Raw genomic sequence first — 20,622 nt, 5'->3', positions numbered from 1 at the left:
CAAAACTGCAAACTTGGTGATAACTGCATGTTACTAGTGACCCTGACGCTTGGTAATGTAAATTTGAATTTCTCTTTTTGCCAAAGGTGACACATGGCATGAATCTTGTGACTGAAATGAACTGCAATATTTTAGCATGTTTGGCAGACACAACCCAGCTTGCACCCCATGAGTGGAATTAGCTTCCGCATCTTTGCATTGGGCCAGTTTGTGGACATTAGAATTTGAAGTAACCAAAGACTAAAGGTTTTTACGCAAGAAAAATAATTTATTTATGATAGAATCACTTCATGGCACTGGCATGTTGGAATGTGGCGCTTACACCAAACCACTGGATGGGCCACAAGGGGTTTTAATACATATATGTAATATTCCTTTAAATAAGTTTTTCTTCCCTTAAGGAATAACAAAAATAGAACTCCAATAGGTGGACTGACTCTATTGATGTATGTTTCTCTAAGCTGCCCTTAAGTGGCGGTCGGGCGCCTCGTCTAGGGTTGGGATTGTGACCTGGGCATTTTACAACAAGGCGTCATCAGCTGGGGTTGTGTGCAGCATGCTCACGTCAAACAGCCTACGACTCAAAGTACACGAATTGACGGACGACACAACCTTGCTGCAAGATTATCTGAGGCATCGCGCACACACACAAAGTAAAGAGAGGCTTTTTTTCTTTTTTTACACGGCCCACTTAGTGGATATCAAGCAAATGAATCAATGGCAATCTTTCCTGACGTTTGAAAGTTTGTCAACATTGCTGCAACCCCTGCACACCCCCAAAATAATCCAGATCTCAAATAGATGGCATGGTGCTGCAGTAAGGCAGCCAAACGTTGTGATGCAAGGCAAACAAACTTGTTAAGTACTCTTTTTCATAATTTTCAAAAAGAAAGCATCACTTGATGAGTGGTCAGAAACAGCGATGCGTTTTGACGTGACGGTGACCAAGAGTGCGCGTCGCAACCTCCCGCCACCAGAGGGCAAGCTGACACAGTGGGGAGAACGCCAAAAAAAAAAAAAAAAAAAAAGTCTACCCCGTGAGCCGACCTTCGCGTGTCCCCGTTCGTCATCCTGATCCTTCCTGAGGTCCAGCGTGGAAAGGCAGTTAAAAACGAATAAAAGTCTTTTTGTGGCCCCTCGCTTGTTGACATTCAGCTGGTGTAGACGAAGGGAAAGTCAATGGGAACGGCGGGGTCAGGACGTGACGTCATGCATCAGGGCGGCCAATGGCGGCGCGCTGACACACAAACACTCTCGCGGGCGCATACACACACGTTCGCTCCCGTCACCGGAAACCAAAACGAGAGGGAAACCTCCCGAGACCTGCTTCATGCTCTCCATGCAGAAATTCCGCAGGCATGATGAGGATAATGACGATGATGAGGGAGAAGATTTGTGCGCACACATACTCATGCCAACACACACAAGCTTGTGCAGACATTTCTGTTATTTGTGTCTCTTCTCCATCACACGGGCAGTGTCTTGTTTGTTGTTCTTTGGATACACAACACATACATAATAGTGAATGTGTACGTCCTACTGGCACAAAAGACACCAAACAAGTTGGGGTGGCGGCAATGGGGGGGGGGGAGGGCAATTGCCACTTGACGTTGAATCCATTTGTGGAGCATCTGAACCAGAATTTGACATGTGGACAGGTCAGATGGATTATTATTACACGAGTTCCTGAAATCACATGACTCTTCATCATCAAGATCTTCATCAGGGCTCGTTGCTGTCATCCAGGAGAAAAGAATAAATGTTTACCCTTCTGGTGTTTTTACATACTTTTTACGTCTAACATTCCCACCAACCAAGTCGCGGGATTCCCGTCTCTGCTCTTGCAAACCCTCCCAGAGCTTCAATGAGGAACACTCCGACTCCAACCAAGCCAGGGACCATTTGGTTCAAAATGACGCGATTGGACGACGCAAATGGTCAGCCAGTGGTTGGAGCAAAGCCGTTAGCCGCTAGCTTATCAAGACTGGAGTGTCCTCACTGATCACCGACTTTGCCTTGAATTTCGCCACCGTCGCTGGAAAGCTCCGTGACACGTCGCGCCAGAGGGTTTGTGCTTTTGAGAAGCTCAGCAGCGGACACCCTGGCCCCTGCGCTGGAAGACTTGCTGCCCTTCTTCTGAAGCAGGGCCATGAAGTTCTCGTTGCGGGAGCTGGACCGCTGGAGGTTCATCTGCTTGACGGGGGACGTCAGACTCTGGCGGCTTCCGAAGGAGTCGGAAGGCTCCTTACGACCCAGAACTTTTCGCTTGGATCTGGCAGAGAAGAGATGGATACTGTTGGGTGGTACCTTCACTCACGACTTTCATTTCTTGCGGGACCAGGCTGCCACAATACATCGTCACTGTGTTAGAAATATGATTTAAAAACTCAAGACAAGGCTGCTTGATGGACCTGCTCCTATTTTTCTATTTCATCCTCAACCTTCCTTCACGTTATTCCGAGCTATTTTCAGCATCACGCCGAAAAATGACGAGCTTCTGTTGCTAAGAGACCAGAGTTGCGTGCGCGCGCATGTGAATCGATATCTCCGCGAGGAAAGAAACGTGGACATGGCAAAGAAAAGTGAGAAACGGCCGCTGGAGCCGTTGCCAGGTAACCTCGTTCTCCGGCTGCCTCGTCGCAAAGTCCTACCGAGCCCGTCGCTGCCGGTCGAGCCCACCTGTGTATGATGGTGAACAGGTCTTCGGTGGTGTGTGTCGCAGGCGCGCCGGCCAAAAAGTCTTCGTCCGTTTCCTCCACAATGTGAAGCACCGTTTTGTCATCTGAACAGGATATCAATTTGTCATCAAAATGATACAAGCTTCAAAAATCAGAAGGGAACGGGTCCATTGCTACTTTCCACCAACATACCTGCCCCAGTCCCTGTAGCGGCACTATTCCCTTCCGGCTCCGCTTGGGAAGATTCCAGCAGGGAAGCATGAAGCGAAGACTCCGTCAAAGCGTCCGCTCCCAAGCGATTCTCATCCTGTGTTGACATTTCAGCACTTATGCTAATGTTGTCTGGCGGGAAAGCGTCCCCGAAAGACGGCGCGCCCAGTGGGCTGTCAGTCGGCGTGGACTGGCGGTCTGGACCGCTGTTAGCTGATGAAGGAAGGAGCAGGACGTTTGGCTTCTTGGGCACGGGGGGAGGAACCTGGCGAGGCAAAAGTCTTGAGGTCAAAATTGCCAAAGAAAGCTGTTAACAACATTTGTTCCCACCTTGAGTTTCTTTTTGTCCGAGAGCTCTGCCAGACAGGAGATTGTCATTCTTGAAGGAAGGGTCTTGCTCTTGTCTTGGAGTTCCAGGGCCTCCTGGTTACTGCCAGGAGAAGGGAGGGAGCCTCCGTCCTCTGGCCCAAGCTGAAGGTCAAATTCCGGCTCCAGCATGGGGTCTTCCAGAAGCGGCTGGGGCTCCGGGAGGGGAGGCAGGTCAAAGAGGCACTGGGTGTAGGCGGCGTGTGCGCCGGACATGGAATTACAATCGGGGATCGCAGTTGGATTTGTGAGACCTTGTGACTGAGCTTTTTTGGCTTTGGGTTTCCTCATGACTTTGTAAATGTTGCCCAGGGGCACGGGACGGTCGACGGGCGATGCCGGGGGTGAGTCCAAGGCGAGAGGAGGGGTAGAGGACTGGGACTTCAGAAGCAAGTTGAGGGGGCGTTTTGGCAGAGGGGGCTTGACGGCAACTGGTGGCTTGGGTTTGGGTAGGGTGGCGGGGGGGCTGGCGTCGTCGTCTTCAAAGTCTCTGCACTGCTGTTCTTCCTCGATGGTGTCCGAGGCGCCGTCCGGGCAGTCCTCCAGATCGCCTCGCGAGACCGAACGAAGCCGAATTGTTTTCAATTCGTTCTGGGTGACCACGGGGAGAACCTGCGAAGAACCGGGGCTCATTTTTCCAGGCTTTGTCGCCGTGGACGTGTCTGAATGCCGTCTGCTCGCCTTTTGCTTTGGCTTGATGGACGACAGCTCCAGATGGGCATTGCCCGGCATCTCAAAGGATAGTCTGTACCTGGCGGCAGGATCCTTCGGGGACGGTAGTGACGATTTTCGCTCGGGAATCTTTGGCCGCATCTTACATGCCGACCCGCCGGACGACCCCGCTGCCCCCCCACCCGCTGCCTGACTGAGTGGCACGGTAGGGGTGGGAGTTTCAGACTGGCTGGAATAGCCGCTCGACGGGGACATGAGTCCGGGGGGCTTGAAGGGGGAAACGGGCTTGACCTCCGTTTCGGTGAGGAGGTGCGATGGTGACGTCGCCCTGGAGGCGGCAGGCGAGTTGAGCAACGACTCGGAACTGCCTCTCACTTTCATACATTCAATCACGGTCGTGCCCGTCGCGGAGCTCGAGCCCGATAGAGACCTGGGAGATGAAATCAAGCAAAAACGTAAAGGGAAAAGAAAATATCCAGAGCAGCCAAGTCACAAACAATCCTACCTGTAGGGGTCACTGCTCTTCCACTCTCCCAATTGCCAGGGTGAGGGCAAAGTTGGTTCTGCCTCCCGCTCTGGCAGGTTTGGAGGTCCGTCACAGCCTCCCGGGCCGAGCTCCCCGGACCTGGAGCTGGGCAAAAGAAAATCTGGCTGGAAGTCGGGGAAGTGGTCCCTGGGAATGTGCAGGCTCTTTGGCCGTCCGTCGCGGTGCAGACCGCCCTCATGGTGGATCCTTCCCTCAGCCTGGCCGAGGTTTTTCATCAGAGAGACGCTCCTCACCGGAGGCGGCGGCTTGCGCTTGGACTTCTTGAGTGAGATGGACCGCGAGCGCAGGCACAAGCGTGCTTCGGCACCGTAGTCCGACGCGGAAACCGAGATTGTGTCGGCCGTACTGGCGCTATCTTCTGAGCTCCCCCTGGGATAGAGGAGAGCGTAGTTGTCACAGAGACCCAAAAAGTTCTGATGATGCCACTGCTCAGCAGACGTCACATTCCCATTTCCTGTGGCTGTGAGAGTCCCATCCGGCTGATCTGTGCCAATCTCAGTGAAGCAAAAGGAATCCGAGTCTGTGGGCGTGGAGAGAGAGCGTTCGCGGAACTTGAATGCGTTAGCCGCAGCTAACGAGCGCGCCGACATGCCCCTCCCCCTGCCCGCCTCAGCAGCCCCAACGGCGCCGCCTCTCGCGAAATCCGCCGTGGCCCCCTCGGTCTCTCTCCTCCTCTCCATCCTCTGCCTCCCGGAATTGTCTGACATAGTGGAGTTGCTCACGAGCATCAGGCCTTCCTGTGTCCCGACCCCCGTATGCCCGATGACACTGTGCTGTTTGGGCGGAACCGCCGGCCCTTTCTTGGCGATGTAGTTGTAAGGCTCGGTCCAAGCCCCGGGAGAAAAGGTGGAGCCTTTCGGTCCGTTCCAGTTGCTAGAGTTGGAGCATACCAGGCCAGAGTGGTCCATGGTTCCCGGTTGCTCCACAAAGCTATCTAAAGAAGGAGGGAACGTCAAACTTCATTCAGTTGAATTTCTCGCGCTTTCACACGCACACACCTGCGGATGAGGTGCTGTCAAGGTTGGCGTGAATCTTCCTCAGGGTCAGGTTCTGCTGAGGGGTGTCCGTGACGGGCTCCAGGGAGCGGGGCTGGTGGAAGTGCGCCACTGGAGAGGGGGATGGGGAGGCCGAGTGCTGAAGGAGGTCCACACCATGGAATTTATCTCCGGCTCCTCCTCCTTCACCTGCAGACCAGACATGACATTTTCTTTCCCTGAGCTGAGATGTGGTATGAAAACTGAGCTCGAGTGGGGGCGAGAGCGGACGAGCGACAAAATATTCTTTTATTAGCTTCCATTCACTCTTCTTTCATCCCTCTTTTGGCCTTCATGCCGACACGTCTCTTCTCATGTGCCGCTTGCTTGCATCCTTTTAATTTTTTCATTTTGTTTTGTTTTCTTTCCCTGACTTTCTTCCATTTTTTGCTGTTTTTACTGTGAAGAAAGGTAGAGTAGCACGTTACCATGGCAACAGCAAGGTGGCTGGCGGCTACCTGTTGGCTCGTGTACAGAAGAAGCGGAAAGGAGGAGATGGATGGTGTCCAACAGAGGCGCGCGACTACATGCAATGCAGCTGCCTCAGCAGACCTGACCTTTTAATCCAAAAACGCTGGCGCAATGGGACCATTTTGGACTTACAAGCTCGCTTTAAATATAGCAGTCACACACACACACACACACAAGACCCATGTCCGCTACTTTCCTCACCTGCTGTGTTTGGAGCAGGCGTGCGTCTGCCAAGGTGCCAGCGAGGTTTCTCTGCGACGGGCGGTCTGGCACTCCAGCCTAACGGGGGGCGATCCGACTCGCAGGACGATGGAGATGGCGATGGAGACGGGCTGGCCAGGGACCTCAGTCCGAAGACTGACGTGGCTGTCTCATCCTCGTAGAGCTGCTTGGATGCCGGCTGGAGGAGGGGTGGATCAGATGGATCACCAAAAACTCCAAACTACTTTTTTTTTTTTTTTTTTCCTAATGTGTTCCAGTTTTTAGCTGGGCTGAAGAAGTTGCAAGCCCACCACTGCCATATACTTTAGCGTCTTGGACATTTTCTAAGTTGTCTTCCTTGAAGACGGAACAATGTCAGCTGCTGTCAAAAGGAATTTCGATCTACTAAGTCATCTTTCGGGACCTCAAAAGTGTAATTGAAATCAGCCCCATCAGGCGTGAACTTCACAGAGCAATTTAAGAGGCTTGCCAGTGGAATCACCTCAGTACTCAGGTCTCAGGACTCAGTCGCCCAGCTGGCTGCCATGGCAACACAGCTTTTTTTTTTTTTTTTTTTTTTTTTGGGTCCCCATATAGTGTCCCGGAGAAGACGCTTTCCATCTGGCTGCAAAGATACGCATGCAAGGTTTGATAAATTCCTAATGGAGATGTCACATTTCCAATCCGGGAGACACTCAATTATTTCAATAAAAGCCTTTCGAGAGTGTGAATGTGATGTGGCTCCATGTGCACTGCTTCCGCTTGATTGGATTTCATACTGAATTTATCATCGCACTGTTCCATTAACATTAAAGGAGCAAGCGAGGACACTCCGAGCCGGGCCGTGTGGCCTTTTTCTTGCGGTGATACTATTCAAACACGCTGACGCAATCCAATCAGTTGCCTTTACCAGGAAGATGAAGTCGAGGCGCTTGTTGCCGGGGGAGACGGGCGAGCGGCGGCCGAGGGAGGTGTCGTCGGAACTCTGCGAGGGCGGATGTCGGAATGTCTGACCTGCCGGCTTGCCGTCGCACAGCTGCTCCTCAAAATCTGCACAGAGCAAAGAGACGCTTCGTGTTAGCGCGACATTCCTCCACACGAGAACCCAAACAAACATGGGCACGCACGCACGCACACACGTTTAGCATCAATTACAAGCCTCACTTGAACTCCTTCAATGCATTTTCAAATCCGGCAGCTTCGCAACTCTTTGTTGCTTTCTCCACTTTCCGTCTCTCTGTAGCAGTCTTGCTGCACTCCCCTCGGCTCCTGCGGTTTAGAGTTAGACGACTCCCCCCTGGCCTTTGTAAACAGATTCCAACCCCCCCAGCCCGCCTTGGTCCCCCTGTCCCCCCCTCACATTCTCTCTCTCACACACACACACACACACACATGGCCACTCCCCCTCACAAGCCACCAGCCAAAGCTTTCCCCCAAAACATACTCCTGACCCAGTCTCCACTCATCCCTTAAAGCCCCTCAGTGCACAACACACACGCACACACACACACACACGCACGCACGCACGCACGCACACACGCACGCACGCACGCACGCACGCACGCACGCACGCACGCACGCAGGCACACACGCACACACACACACACACACACACACGGAGGTATAGAGAACTGGGTTAAACTTGCTTCATACGGATTCCATACTGGAGGTGGTGTGGTTGCTAAGCAACACAGGAGGGGGTTGGGGGGGGGGCACTTGAGAGCGCTGAGTTGGCCAAAAGTTTTTCTGTCAGCGACTGTAGGTGCTGATGGCGTCTCAATCTGCTTCGAGCCTTGCGGGGAAGGAGCGTTTAATTAGTAAGTTGACGCATGCACACATGCACATATGAGCTAGTCGACATTTTGCGCTGTCAACAAGGTGGAATTGATGCTCAGGTGGGCTGGCCCTTTGACCTTAAGACTGTGATGGGAGCCAACTGGAAACTGCTCTACAATAGCTGCAGCCAAAACGGGGAACTTCCAGTGAATGATAGTGGTGGAGAAAAAGTTTTACAATGACAACAGAGTCTTGTTTTGTTTTTGTTTTTTTTAAGAATCACAAAAAAATTGATACAAGGGTGTGTTCAATTTTCTTACTGCCATCTTCTGGGAGGAATCATTAAATAAAATAAAAAAAACAATAACACCAGTGTGTGTGTGTGTGTGTGTGTGTACACGTGTCCAGCAAAAGCATTCAGCAAGGAAGCCAGACATCGGCGATAATAATAAGCGCCCGGGTGCAACGGGTCACCCTTTGAAAGGCGCAGAGGGGAAATGGACACAAACAAAGCCCCTCGTTCATCTTTGTCTGTGTACACTTTTTGTGTACACGCTTGGCTTCATTCCACGATGCGAATATATGGACGACAAACAGTACTTTTTTTTTTTTTTTTTTTTTTTTTGCATTCAAAGAGCATTGCATTCACAATCAGTGGAATGACAAGATGCGCCGCACTGCTATAAAGCACTAAGATTGTTCCGGTTGCACACATGCCAAGCAATCAAATGAAGCTAGCACCGAGAGTTAGCAGAGTTAGCGGCCAATGGACTCACAGCCCAAATGTTAGCTTGGAAAATATGGACGAGTGAAAGCCGGGTGACCAATTTAGTTGCAAGCTCTACCCATAATGACTTCTTGTATGGATGTTGCTGACGGCACATCACGCTCATCAGGCAAAATCACTCACATAGTTCCTCGTGGGCTGTAGCAAAGCACTACTTTTGCTTAACATATTTCTTGACACTAAAGTCACACAAGATGAAAACGTAGCTGTCATTATGTCAAAATGAAACTCTGCAGTTGACTTGAACACATGGGAAATATTTCAATCAATCAATCAATCAATCAATCAATCAATCAATCAATCAATCAATCAATCAATCAATCAATCAATCAATCAATCAATCAATCAATCAATCAATCAATCAATCAATCAATCAATCAATCAATCAATCAATCAATCAATCAATCAAATAGGTGTGCGAAGCAAGCTTTGACTGTCTATAGTGGGAAATATTTTTTTTAATAAATAAAAAGCTAAAAAAAAAAAAAAAAAAAATTGGCGTGCAACACAACCTTTGATTGTCTATAGCGGCGAAATTTGTATTTTTTTCCCCCCCAAAAAAAGCCATAAAACAAGACCAAAAGAACTGATTAAATTCCTTGGTTCACGTGCCAACAACACGGGCACCAGCAGGAGTGCAGTGGCCATTAGGAAATTCAAGACAACTCCCAAACGGCTAACGGCTGGTTCATTCCAGGCCAACACGACCCAGCAATTTGGTTTCAATGGGCCCCAATTTGTCCTATTTAATTTCCAACACACACGGGCATCTTTTATACAGTTCAAGAAAAACAGGACGATGGAAGTCTGCAAGCATGACAAGCGCACCGGCTTGACCACAAGTAGCAATGGGTAAGACAACAAAAAGCAAGTCTGCAAGTAGCAATATGCATTCACCCTTTATCTGATCATTGCTTATTCTGCGACCAACAAATCCTGAAAGTACAATGTAGACCGTTACAAATGTCATAACGCTGAGCCTCGCCACACGGGTGAAAACAAAACTCGCGGGCGCATGCAAATGCCGCCACAAGTCAATAGGTCACCCCATCGCCTCTTCCCATGTGGTCTCTACTCGATAGCCCGGGCTGCTTGGGTGGAGGCAGAGGGCGAGAGAGCATGGTGACGATGAAAAAGAGAGAGGAGCAGCAGCAAACAGATTTTCACGCTGAAAATCTCTGGAATAAGGAAGAGTGACAGCCACTGTCATTGGCCACTTTCCGAGCGCTATGTTGGCACACTGGCGTGCGTGCGCACGCACACCCGCACGTACACACCCTATCAGAAGCTTCAATAACAAGACTGCATCATCTGCAGTGCCCCCTGTATATGCTGAGAAGCGCACCCACAGCCGCACATATTCAATGTGCCGCATGTAAACAGAGCAACACGCATGCCCACGCACGCACGCACGCACGCGCGCACCTTCCATCCAACAAACCGCACTCGCTCTTTCTCCATCCGTCCGTCCGTCCGTCCGTCCGTACCTTGCAGTAGGCTCTGGAGGTTAAGCTGCGCCTGCTGGTGCAGCTCTTCCACACACTCGGGCCTGCTCCACGAGCCAAACACGTTCACGCTCTGTTGCCATGGAGACCTGAAGCGGGCCGCGCCATTGCCGTGGTCGCAGCTCCCTCGCCGTCCTCCTCCAGCGTGGTTGTGACGGTGGGTGCCGTTGCCGCCGTCGCTGCTGCTGCTGCCTCCGCGCCTGACACTCTCCACCTCGAGTCCGACGGTGGCTGCGGGAGGCGGGAGCAAGTGATGGATGCGGTAGAGAGACGGAGAGAGAGAAGAGAGGAGAGGGTGGGAAATAAGATTATTGCGAGTGAGGCTGGCGAGAGAGAGCGAGAGAGACACAGAGAGAGAGAGAGAGAGAGAGAGAGAGAGAGAGAACAAGAGAGGAGGAGGAGACACAGAGAGCAAAGTACATCAAACGCTCACAATTTCCATAACTAATAGCCAGAGATTACATAACACCGTCCGTGTGTTGTCAGGGAGAACGAGGGAAGGAAGGAGAGAAGATTAAGGAGGGAAGAGGGGTGTGGAACGGACGGAGATAGAAGAGGAAGGTCACCAGAGCACACAAACTAAACAGACCATGTGAGCTGCTGTCAACAGCAACATAGGAAGACAACCCCTTCACAAAATGAATGTTGCCATACCAACGTGGCGATCTGAGATGTAACTGACATTTAGTGAGGCTGCCTCACAATTAAAAGTACAGCGGATCATGTTGGTAGGAAAGCCTGTGGAGGCTGTTAATTAGCTCACACACACGCACATAGATGGAGCAAATGCATCCACCCCACGTCTGCTGGCTGAAAAAAAGGCCACTCAGGGATGGACGTGCGGTATGGCTGTCTCAGCACTGCCCCCTGCTGGAGAGGCAAGTGTACTGTCACTATGGAAACCGCTGCCTGCCCTGAGGACACTTTCGTTGAATAGTTAAAAAAAAACATCCCTGTCATTACATTTATCACGAGGCACTAAAATTGAGGCAGAATAGTTGACCATTGTCCCCAAGTTGATTACAATTATACTGAGACACTATTTCTTCATAACACACCAACGTCATGGACACGGCGACATCACATCAAGCCACAAATATTTCCGGAGGTTTACAAAGGGATTGATACAAACTCTAAATTGAGCATTTACTGTATTTTCTGGCCTATAAGTCGCTCCTGAGTATAAGTCGCACCAGCCATATAATGCATACATAATAAAGAAGAAGTCGCATCGGAGTGTAAGTCATTTGGGGGGGACTTACCGCGTCATTTGCAGTTCCAATTATTCCACAGGCCTAGAGCGCCCTCATGCGGTTTAGTGTGAAAATAGCATGCGAAGTGATATAACGTGTTAAAAATTTCACCTAAAAGTTACTGCTGTCTACAAATCTCACCCCGGCCAAACTATGAAAAAACTGTGACTTATAGTCTGGAAAATACGGTAAGAAAATAATAATGTGATGAAAAATTGGTGACAGCTGCATGGACACAGAAAAAAAAAATGTTACAAGAATAAAATAATATTCTTTTTCGATAAAGTCGTACTAATTTAAGTCAAAATTGAATGAGGGAAGAAAGGAATAATCTAACAAGTTGGATTATCATCCAACATCACTGTCATTATTTTACACCAAAGAGAGTTCTTGAAGAAAAATGCCTTTGAGGAAAAAAAAAAAAAAAAAAAACGGTACACCCATAAACATACATACGATATCGGTCTGTGTCAGTGACACAAGCGACACCTCATCGGGCATTCTGCAGAAGTCTCCACAGTCGTACTATACGGGAGACTTGACGGGAAATGTGGCCCTATGGACTTCCTGGAGATAAAGGCCAACCGCCGCGACATGGCAGAGGAAGCCCGTGTGGAAATTACAATGTCACCATGAACACAAATCACCAGGTGTTGTGTGGGACCTTGACAAAAGGGAGCTTTCTATTTTTTCAGTTGAATTCAAGCTAGAAGCATGTCGTTTTCAGCTCACACAACTATTAATCATGCCGTGTGAAATTCGGCAGATGCGCATGCAATTTAGAGGCGGCAAAGTTTCTCACATGTACTTGAATCACCGACATGATCAATTGAGAAACAAAACCATGCTAAATGACGACAACTGGAAGAGAAAAAAAATCCTCCTTACAATCATCCAATTTATCAATGGCAGAAGCTCCTCTTTTTCTTGATTCAGGTAGATAATCTTGGTTCCAGCTGAGTAACTACAGAATTTTAAAAAGAACTAATCAATAATCAATTGCCGACCTTGTTTTTGAAATTGCACAAATGACAAATTATCGTCGACATTTCAGCCTCTCATCAGTAAATATTTTCAGTTAACATTTTTTGTTGTTTTTCTTCCATATGTTACAAACCAAAACGAGGACAAAAAACATTTGAGTCATCCCAAATAAATAAATAAATAAATAAATAAATAAATAAATAAATAAATAAATAAATCACTTGAAAAATATCAATCGCTGCAGCTCCAGTTGCTTGCCAGGTGTAATGTTATGATTCATTTGTTCATTGCCTGCGTGAAAAGGTCTTGTGTGAGTTGGAAACGCAGAAATGCTGCGGGATTGAAAACTATTACAACCACATTGTGACAGACACACACACACACACACACGCACACACACGGCGAAACAAATTGCACGAGTTAGGTGATGCAGCACCAACAACAACCACTCAAGTCGTGTGCATGCGTGTGCAGCATTTGCGACATGCGTGCACAACACTACTTGCGTGTTCCACTTGGTGTCACATTCCATCGCAAACCATTTGTGCTGCAAATCGTCCTCCTCCTCACAAGATGTTCTAAACACAAGCAAAGTAATGAACACTAGCCCAATGAACACTAGTTTAGCTTAAATGCTAACAAACAAAGTGCCAGAAATGCGCGAACAAAACTATCATCACAAGACTTCTATTTGAACACAAGCGGAAGCAGCACATGCAGACAGATCATAAAATACACATATGCACATCTTCTTTATCCTCTGCCCAAAATGACTCGTATCAGCTTCAGCTTAATTACGACCATCTTCTCTGTGTCAATTCAACATGTGGCACGTATGAGCAAGTAGGCTGATAAAGCGCCACAGAAAACTCCCCAATTCAATTCAACATAGTTCATTAGCACTACGGTCATACTTGTTTAGCACAACCAAGTGAAGCCCACGAGATAGAGGCAGAACACATTTAAAACTCCTCAAGTCACACACACGCCAATCGGCCACATCGTGCAGCGATTGTTGTTGTCGCGCTAATGAGACAACACAAGCGCGTTTGTTATCAGCTGGTCCGGCTGCCGTTCCGTTGACCTGCGCGGTTGCCACGGAAACAGCAGCCGGAGGTGCACGCCTCTCTGCTGTCACACTACTTTGTGTGTTTTATTTCTTTTTATTTTTTGCCTTGCTCTTTGTTCTCTGTCGCCGCTGTGTCCGGGTTGACGTCATCTTCATCATCATCATGAATGAGCATGCGGCCATATTTCAAAGTCAGCTGTGGAGGGTTGCGCTTCCCATCGCGTCAAGGTCAAAAAGTGTGTGAGGATTCCTCGTACACGATACGCATGCGCACTCTGTGTGTACTAGTTAACATCTTGTGGTTCCCTCACGGCGACTGCAGCACACGCTTGTCAACTAATGCACAGTTTTGCCTCACTACTAGTTAGGTTCTAGCGCTTCACTAGTAATACGTCAACTGGTACACACTGACAAAGCATTTGAGCATTTAATTAATACCCTAATAGTGCACTGAACGGTCTATGTACTAGCGTGTACTTTGTAAGATGCACTAGTGGAATGACTAGGGTAGTAGTATCACAATTTGTTCACTAATCTGATATTTCTGCACACGAGATTAACAACGACACGTTACCAGTGAGGCCAACTAGTTGTCGACCGCGTGCAACTAATACAGTTATAATAAATTTCAACTAGTTAATGTGTGGTGCTTTTTACGTTGCACGAGTGGTATGTTCAAGTTTGCAGACATGTCATATAGTGGTGGTGTGTGTGTGTGTGTGTGTGTGTGTGCATGTGTCGGGGTGATTAGAAAGGCACAAGAGCTGGATTGTCTTACACATGAGGACAAAGGGTGGACTAGTACATGACTAGTATATCAAGTATATGGCTATGCGTCTCGCCTGTTTCTCAGCCACAGCGGGCTTACCGGCGAGCTCACGCGGGACGAACTCGTGCAGCCCATTAATCACACGCAAATGGGCACGCATGCACACAAGCCTGCTTCATTCTTGCCTCGGCGGCTGACTGATTGACCCATTTCGTCCCAAAACGACGGCAAGACGGGAGCAAACTCGGTGACCGTACACGCTGCAATTACTGCGACGACATGATAGAAGCTGCGAGTTTGAGTCGGACACGCCGGATCAGGTTCCATGTATGCAAAAAAGTACCTGTTGCCGATTTGGGTCTGTGTCTCCCTTTGGGCCGCCTTTGTGGATTGCCCGCACTGTTCTTCTTGTCCCAAAACATCACGGATGCATTCCACGACACGCACGGACCAAAAATCAAGACTGAATCTTGCGTGGCCCTCGTGCCAGAGGCGTCACATCTGTATCCCTTGAGAGGATATGTGTGTGAGAAGGGCGAGCGGCACAGACAGAAAGAGGCGCAGAGAGAGTGTGTGCGTGTATGTGTCAGTATACCTCGCTTACGTGAGTTGTTGGCTAATCATATGTTGGGTGTGTGAGAGCGAGAGAGAGCGAGAGAAAGAGGAAGAGAGCAAGCGTGAGAGAGAGCGAGAGAGCAGTGGTTGCATTGATTAGCATCCAGCCAGTCGCATCCCTGCATCCGCAGCTCAATTGATAAAAGAGGAAGGCTGGCGAGAGCCAATCAGGAGACGGCGAGCGTGAGTGTTGGAGCGAGGCAGAGCGACACATGAGGTGAGGTGGGGGGGGGTGGGGAACTGGGAAGGGGGGCACGACCCAGCTATTATGGGATGCTGAAGGAGAAGCGAGCTGGGGCCGTCTTAGGCTGCACTGGCACATTTTATTCCCAATTTTTTGTTTAATAAATTAACCAATCACTTGATATTCACTTATGTTAAATATATAACAACCATTTTATTTATTTTATCTACATTAAATGAACTTATAGAATTATTATTTAATAAATGAAGAAGAAAATTGATTCATGAATTCAATTTTTGAAGAAATAAACTATGGCTTCATCATAATGGATTGTCAAATTCTTAAATAAATGTATAAAAATGTAGTGAAATGAGCTGGATTATAAGCACCCTAAATGTGTTAAAAACAATTCTTGCTATTAATCTTTAATTTTAGAACTTTGATTTTAAAATAAATTTAGCAAAAACAAAATTCATATTCCATGAATGTTGTTGGGATGTTGGAAGGAAACAGAGTGCCCAGAGAAAACCCACGCAGGCACGGGGAGAACATGCAAACTCCACACAGGGAGGGCTGGGGGTGGAATCAAACCCACGCCCTCTGAACGGAGAGGCGGACGTGCTAACCAGTGCCCCACCGTGCCTCTCAACTATAACGCGAACATTTTGAATACATTATTATTCTAGCGGAAAAGGCAAAAATGAAAGCAAGACATATTACAATGTTATTTTGTTTGTCATTTCTAAAACTTCTGGTTGAAACCCAGACTATTTTTTCTTTTTAAATATTTGTTAGCTCATGAAGCTTTGGGAGCATGTGCATCCGTACCTAATAAAGTGACCATTTAAGACTTAGGATTTCCAGCATCTTTGCTTTCCTCTATGCCAGAACTGATTTCACCCGCTCACGCCAAACAATAAGTTAGCCTTAAAACCGAGGATACATAATGACAATATATATCTATATATCTATATATAGATATATCTTCAAATCCAATACGGGTTCAGCCTCAAATTTGAAAATATTCACACATTCCTCATGTGCAAAGCGAAAGGGTTAATCCTTGGCATCTGAGACGCCGGTGGACACGCAAGTAAACTCAAACGCAATCACAAATAAACTCCTTCTCCTGAAAGGCCACAGCAACAAACAGAGTTCGGTGTGCTCATTCGCTTTAAAAAAAAAAAAAAAGTGTGAAAGAACGCAGCACTCCATTCGTCCTACCTGACTAATGCTTGCCCTGGAAAACTGCAAAACACAAGAGGGCATTGAACGCACCCTTCCCCTCTCACGCTCTCCCTGCAGTGCGCAGGAAAAAGGAGAGGGGAGGTGGGCTGGTGCTTGTGCGCGTGCGTGTGTGTGTGAGGGGGGTGGGGGGTGGGGGGTCTGTTTTTGTTCTGTATGCTTGCTAATAGGAAGCAGACTTTAGTGGAGGTAGCCGGACAGGAGAAGAGGTTCGTGACCGCCCTCTAGTGGTAAGTGAAACAATGACTCAATGTTCAAACCGAACATGATCATGTAGCTTTGCCGTTTATTAAAATATCATTTAGATATAGACAGTTTGGTCGTATTTAACTTTGAAGTAGACATTTGACAATTTATTATTCAGAAAGGCAGAAAGTTATAGCTGAACTTTTTTTGTGCAATGTAAATCCACTACACGCTCAAGGACGCACACAAGCCACTAACTTGACTGGCCTCTACATTTACATCATGGGGAAAACATCTGCTTTTTGGACAATTGGCCTCCTCTAGACCCCCACCCAAACCCTCCCCTCCACGACCGACCCCCCCCCCCCCCCTCCCTTTTATTCGAGTGCCACGGGAATCTTCTCCCAATGAGATCATATAAACAGAAGTCTCATGAGTTGTCCGCGTGCGTGCATGTGTATGTTGAACATGAAAAAGCTCTGGCCAGAAAATAGGCGCGCACTAAACCTAAGTTTCTGCAGCCAAAGAAAGTTCTACACGCGCACACTTCCTGCTTTCTATCACTATTGTTACTCAATCGCTCCGACCCGTGCGGGGTCTGTTTTCATTCGCAGCATTCATCACCATCGTCTTTGACTGAGGCATTGACTGACAGTGGGAAAACGAAATGCCGGGCAAAAGGAGAGGGGCAAACAGGAGGGGTTATCCAACTGGGGAAGCTGACGTTGCCATGGGAACCTGACCCGAGATTTCATCGGCAATGGGGCCGTCACGGCTACAAGTTGCCACGAGGATCGGACCTGGCAAAGTGGACGCAACGGAGGCCCGATAAATCACTTTTAGGTCGAATTCCGTTGAGGCGCACAAACAACTCAGTTTGCTTCCTGTTCACATTCTTGGATTGCTCCCAGCAGGAATATGGCCACAAAAAGTGTGTGTGTGTGTTAGCGTACATCTTTTAGCTTTTGTTTTATTTTGACCCCCCCACCCCCCCCAAAAAAAAAAAAACATCACTTGGATTTCTTTTTTCACAATATAAAATAACTTTTTTTTTAAATCTATGGAAAAATAATGTTTTTATCTTTTGGAAATTTGTTTTCATCAAAGTTTTTGACTTCATTTAAACTTTTATGCTTTAATTAGACACATTTTCCGATCTTTTGGATTATTACACCTGACAAATAGACCAAACTACAAATACAAAAACATAACTAATAAAATCTAGTTTACGCGAAAACAAAATTCAACTGAAAAGGAGCCGAGGGAAAAATGAAAAATTGTATTTCCACCCAAAAAAACAGTTTTGTCTTTTTAAGGACTTGGCTGCAACAACGAGGCGCTCTATTGGGGCCACGCACAGCATGATAGCCTTGTCCACATGCTTCCTGTTAAGTTTGAGCTCCCCTAAAAAAAAAATCCCCCTTCTTACTTATACTGTCATTCTCCCCATGACATGCACACACTCACAGCAAACAACAAGGCGCTCCCCGAAAGGAATATAACATTTTGCAAGCTTTTTAACTGCGATAACTTTTGTGTGTGCGTTGCTGCTGCCAAGTTACGTCATTGCGCTGCATATTTGTTTCGACATGTGAAGGCGGCAGAAGGGAGGTGTTGGACGAGTGACGCTACAGATGATCCACTGATGATCCATTTTAACCCAGCGCATCTTGTGCCCACTCTTTGTGGGGCCCACACATTTTGCTCTGGATTTTGACAGCACGCGCAGGAGGAGAGGGAGGATATTTTCTGTTCCATTGCAGAAAGGCAAACCCGCACAAAATGTCAACATCCGCGCCTGCAAGTTCGAAAGGCAGCTAGCTATGTTTTCTTTTATCTCACTCTCCAGCTACATCTGGACTCAGTTTGGGGGACTTTCTATTACTCACACGCGCCCGTCAAGCTAGAACAGAAACATGCTTGCTGGTGGCTGAAGAAAGTTGAATTCTGGAACATTTGCCAGCAAACATTATAGGATGTGGTTGTAATGTTGGCCGATGCAAAAGTAATGCAGTGAACCCCAGCTTTTTTTTTTTTTTTTTTTTGCTAGTTGTACAAGACAGTACACGGGTCCAATTTTATGTTGCGCAACTTCACAGGAGTATCAGTGGGTTTATTGTAACTGATGCTCATTTCAATTCTGTAGGTAAGCGTTTCAGTTCTTGTAGGCAAAACAAGGTATGTTTGAATTTGGCTGTTTAATTTATATTTTGCTGTAATTTACATGTCTGAAGCAAGCACTCTTGGATTCTTTTTGGAGATGTGCAAATTAATGAGTGAGCAGGGAATTTAAGAAAAAAAAAGTTTAAATGTGTACCAAGTGTTTATTATGAGGGGGGTATATTCTTGAAAGTGTTTGTTTTTTCTCTACATGGTGAATTTTGACACATACGTATCCGGAAATGCAACCTTGATTGACAGACAGCTGAACAGGTGGATTAAATGGATCCAAGCGGAGTGTTAAGGAAATTCAACAAAACTTGTATGAGTATTCATTTGATAAGAATATTTATCCCATTTCCCATCTATCAAGTTTGCAATTGGACTTGTCAACACTGAGAATAAAGTCGCCAACAAAGTTCTTTTGTATTTGTCGTACCTGTGTGTGTGGAGGGACTCTTGCGGAGCATCTCGACCAGTCGGCCCAGTCTGCCCTCCAGCTCGCCGGACCTGAGGCAGACAGACGCCAGCTCGCCCTCCAACTCCTCCAGAACGCCCAGCGAGTGTCGGGACAGGTCCGAAAGTTGGCGGAGCACTGAAGCCAGGGTGAAGGCGCACACGTCGGCCAGGTCCGCAAACATTCCCGACGTCTTGACTTCAACGCCGGGCTTGCACAAATCCCTCGGCAGGACAGTGCGCTTGCAGAAAGGCATCGTGGAGCCGACCGGACCCGTGCAATGATCCAAAGCAACAAAACTCCGCAGGTGGTCAGGTTATATCACCGTGCTGCGTCTTCTGCGTCTCCCTGTGGCCTGCGCGCGGACTCATGCTCCAGGACGCTACGGCTGGAAAAGTCCGTTCGGGTTGAGTTCGGTTCGGGCTTGGCGTCGTGCGTCCTCATCGCCGAGCCTCCTCACTCCTTCCTCAGATCTACTCGTTTCTTTCCCCAAAGCCTTCTCTCTGTTGTCTGCTAGAGAACATCTTTGGAGTTCCGCTGTCCTTTCGAAATTAAAGCACAACCCAACCACTTCCGGCTTCAAAGTGGACAATGCTTAATTTTAAAATTTGAGCATTGCAATATGTCCTTAGACAATATTCGAGGTTACGTTCAAGCGTTCACCAAAAACAATGCTCAGTTGTTTTCGATATGCTTAAAGATAAGGAACAAGTCTCGTCAAGTAATTGATGCCCTTGCTCTGAGGTTCAGAATTATTTTCAAGCGTTATCTATTCCGTTTCTTAACACAACGATGAATTAAATACTGTGGAGGAACTGCTCCAATACTACGAGTCAAACATCCACGTGATGTGAGTTCAGTGTTAACACTCGCATATTTCTGCAGGCGACACCCCCCTTTTCTTCAAAATCCCCACATCTGGTCATCAGCACAACCCCTTGGGCCCCCTTCAGCAACCCCTCCCAGGCATGAAATGGCCCACCTCAATGTTTTTTGTTCCAGCGGCTCTGTTGTGCACAGAAGAGGCAAGAATTTCAAAATCAACATGCAATGGAAAGGCATGTTTTGAGTTGTAACCTACTGAGTTGTTGAATGAAGAACCCTCCGTTACTTTGATGGAGCTTCCAAAGCGGAGCCTCCCACGTTTGACAGGAACCTGGAAGCCTCGGCCAAAGGGGAAATCTACAACACTCCCCCTGATGCATTTATGAGTGCATTAAGCAAAAAAAAAAAAAAAACCAAAAAACTATTAAGCTTTTTTTTTTTTTTGGCGATCCGTTAAGCACAACCATGAGAACACTGCAAAATCATACACGCAGTTTGTTAGGCAATGCTTCAGCCATTTTTTAACGATTGACTTGAGTTATTCATCAGGGACAGACGTTCTCCTGCTTTGGCCACACATCCTGCTCGGTGTAGCAATAGCAAAACGATTTGGTTGACATAAGTTGAC

General features: G+C 47.7%; 1 protein-coding gene and 1 long non-coding RNA gene across 3 annotated transcripts; one reads left to right on the top strand and one right to left on the bottom strand.

Moving 5' to 3' along the window:
- Positions 1-247: 247 nt before the first annotated feature.
- Positions 248-20,042, bottom strand: nhsl2 (NHS-like 2). 2 transcript variants are annotated; one of them, XM_049735781.2, is made up of 10 exons: positions 19,152-20,042; positions 10,230-10,478; positions 7,090-7,229; positions 6,180-6,378; positions 5,472-5,657; positions 4,432-5,407; positions 3,219-4,356; positions 2,871-3,153; positions 2,680-2,782; positions 248-2,272 (listed from the first exon to the last, which is right to left on the bottom strand). In XM_049735781.2, exons 1-10 carry the CDS (start codon positions 19,423-19,425, stop codon positions 1,996-1,998), a joined length of 3,825 nt encoding a protein of 1,274 aa, XP_049591738.1. In that variant the 5' UTR covers positions 19,426-20,042; the 3' UTR covers positions 248-1,995. The 2 variants fall into 2 exon arrangements, with proteins under 2 accessions (XP_049591738.1, XP_049591746.1); XM_049735789.2 differs by lacking the exon at positions 19,152-20,042 and adding an exon at positions 14,666-15,088.
- LOC125978458 (uncharacterized) lies at positions 16,459-19,133 on the top strand. The gene is made up of 2 exons (XR_007485039.2): positions 16,459-16,596; positions 17,167-19,133. It is a non-coding gene; the product is annotated as an uncharacterized lncRNA (long non-coding RNA).
- Positions 20,043-20,622: the final 580 nt, after the last annotated feature.

The sequence above is a fragment of the Syngnathus scovelli genome, chromosome 1, assembly GCF_024217435.2.
Source record: "Syngnathus scovelli strain Florida chromosome 1, RoL_Ssco_1.2, whole genome shotgun sequence".
Lineage (NCBI taxonomy): Eukaryota > Metazoa > Chordata > Actinopteri > Syngnathiformes > Syngnathidae > Syngnathus > Syngnathus scovelli.
Note: the sequence above shows the minus strand (reverse complement) of the source record. Positions and strands in the feature narration are given on the sequence as shown.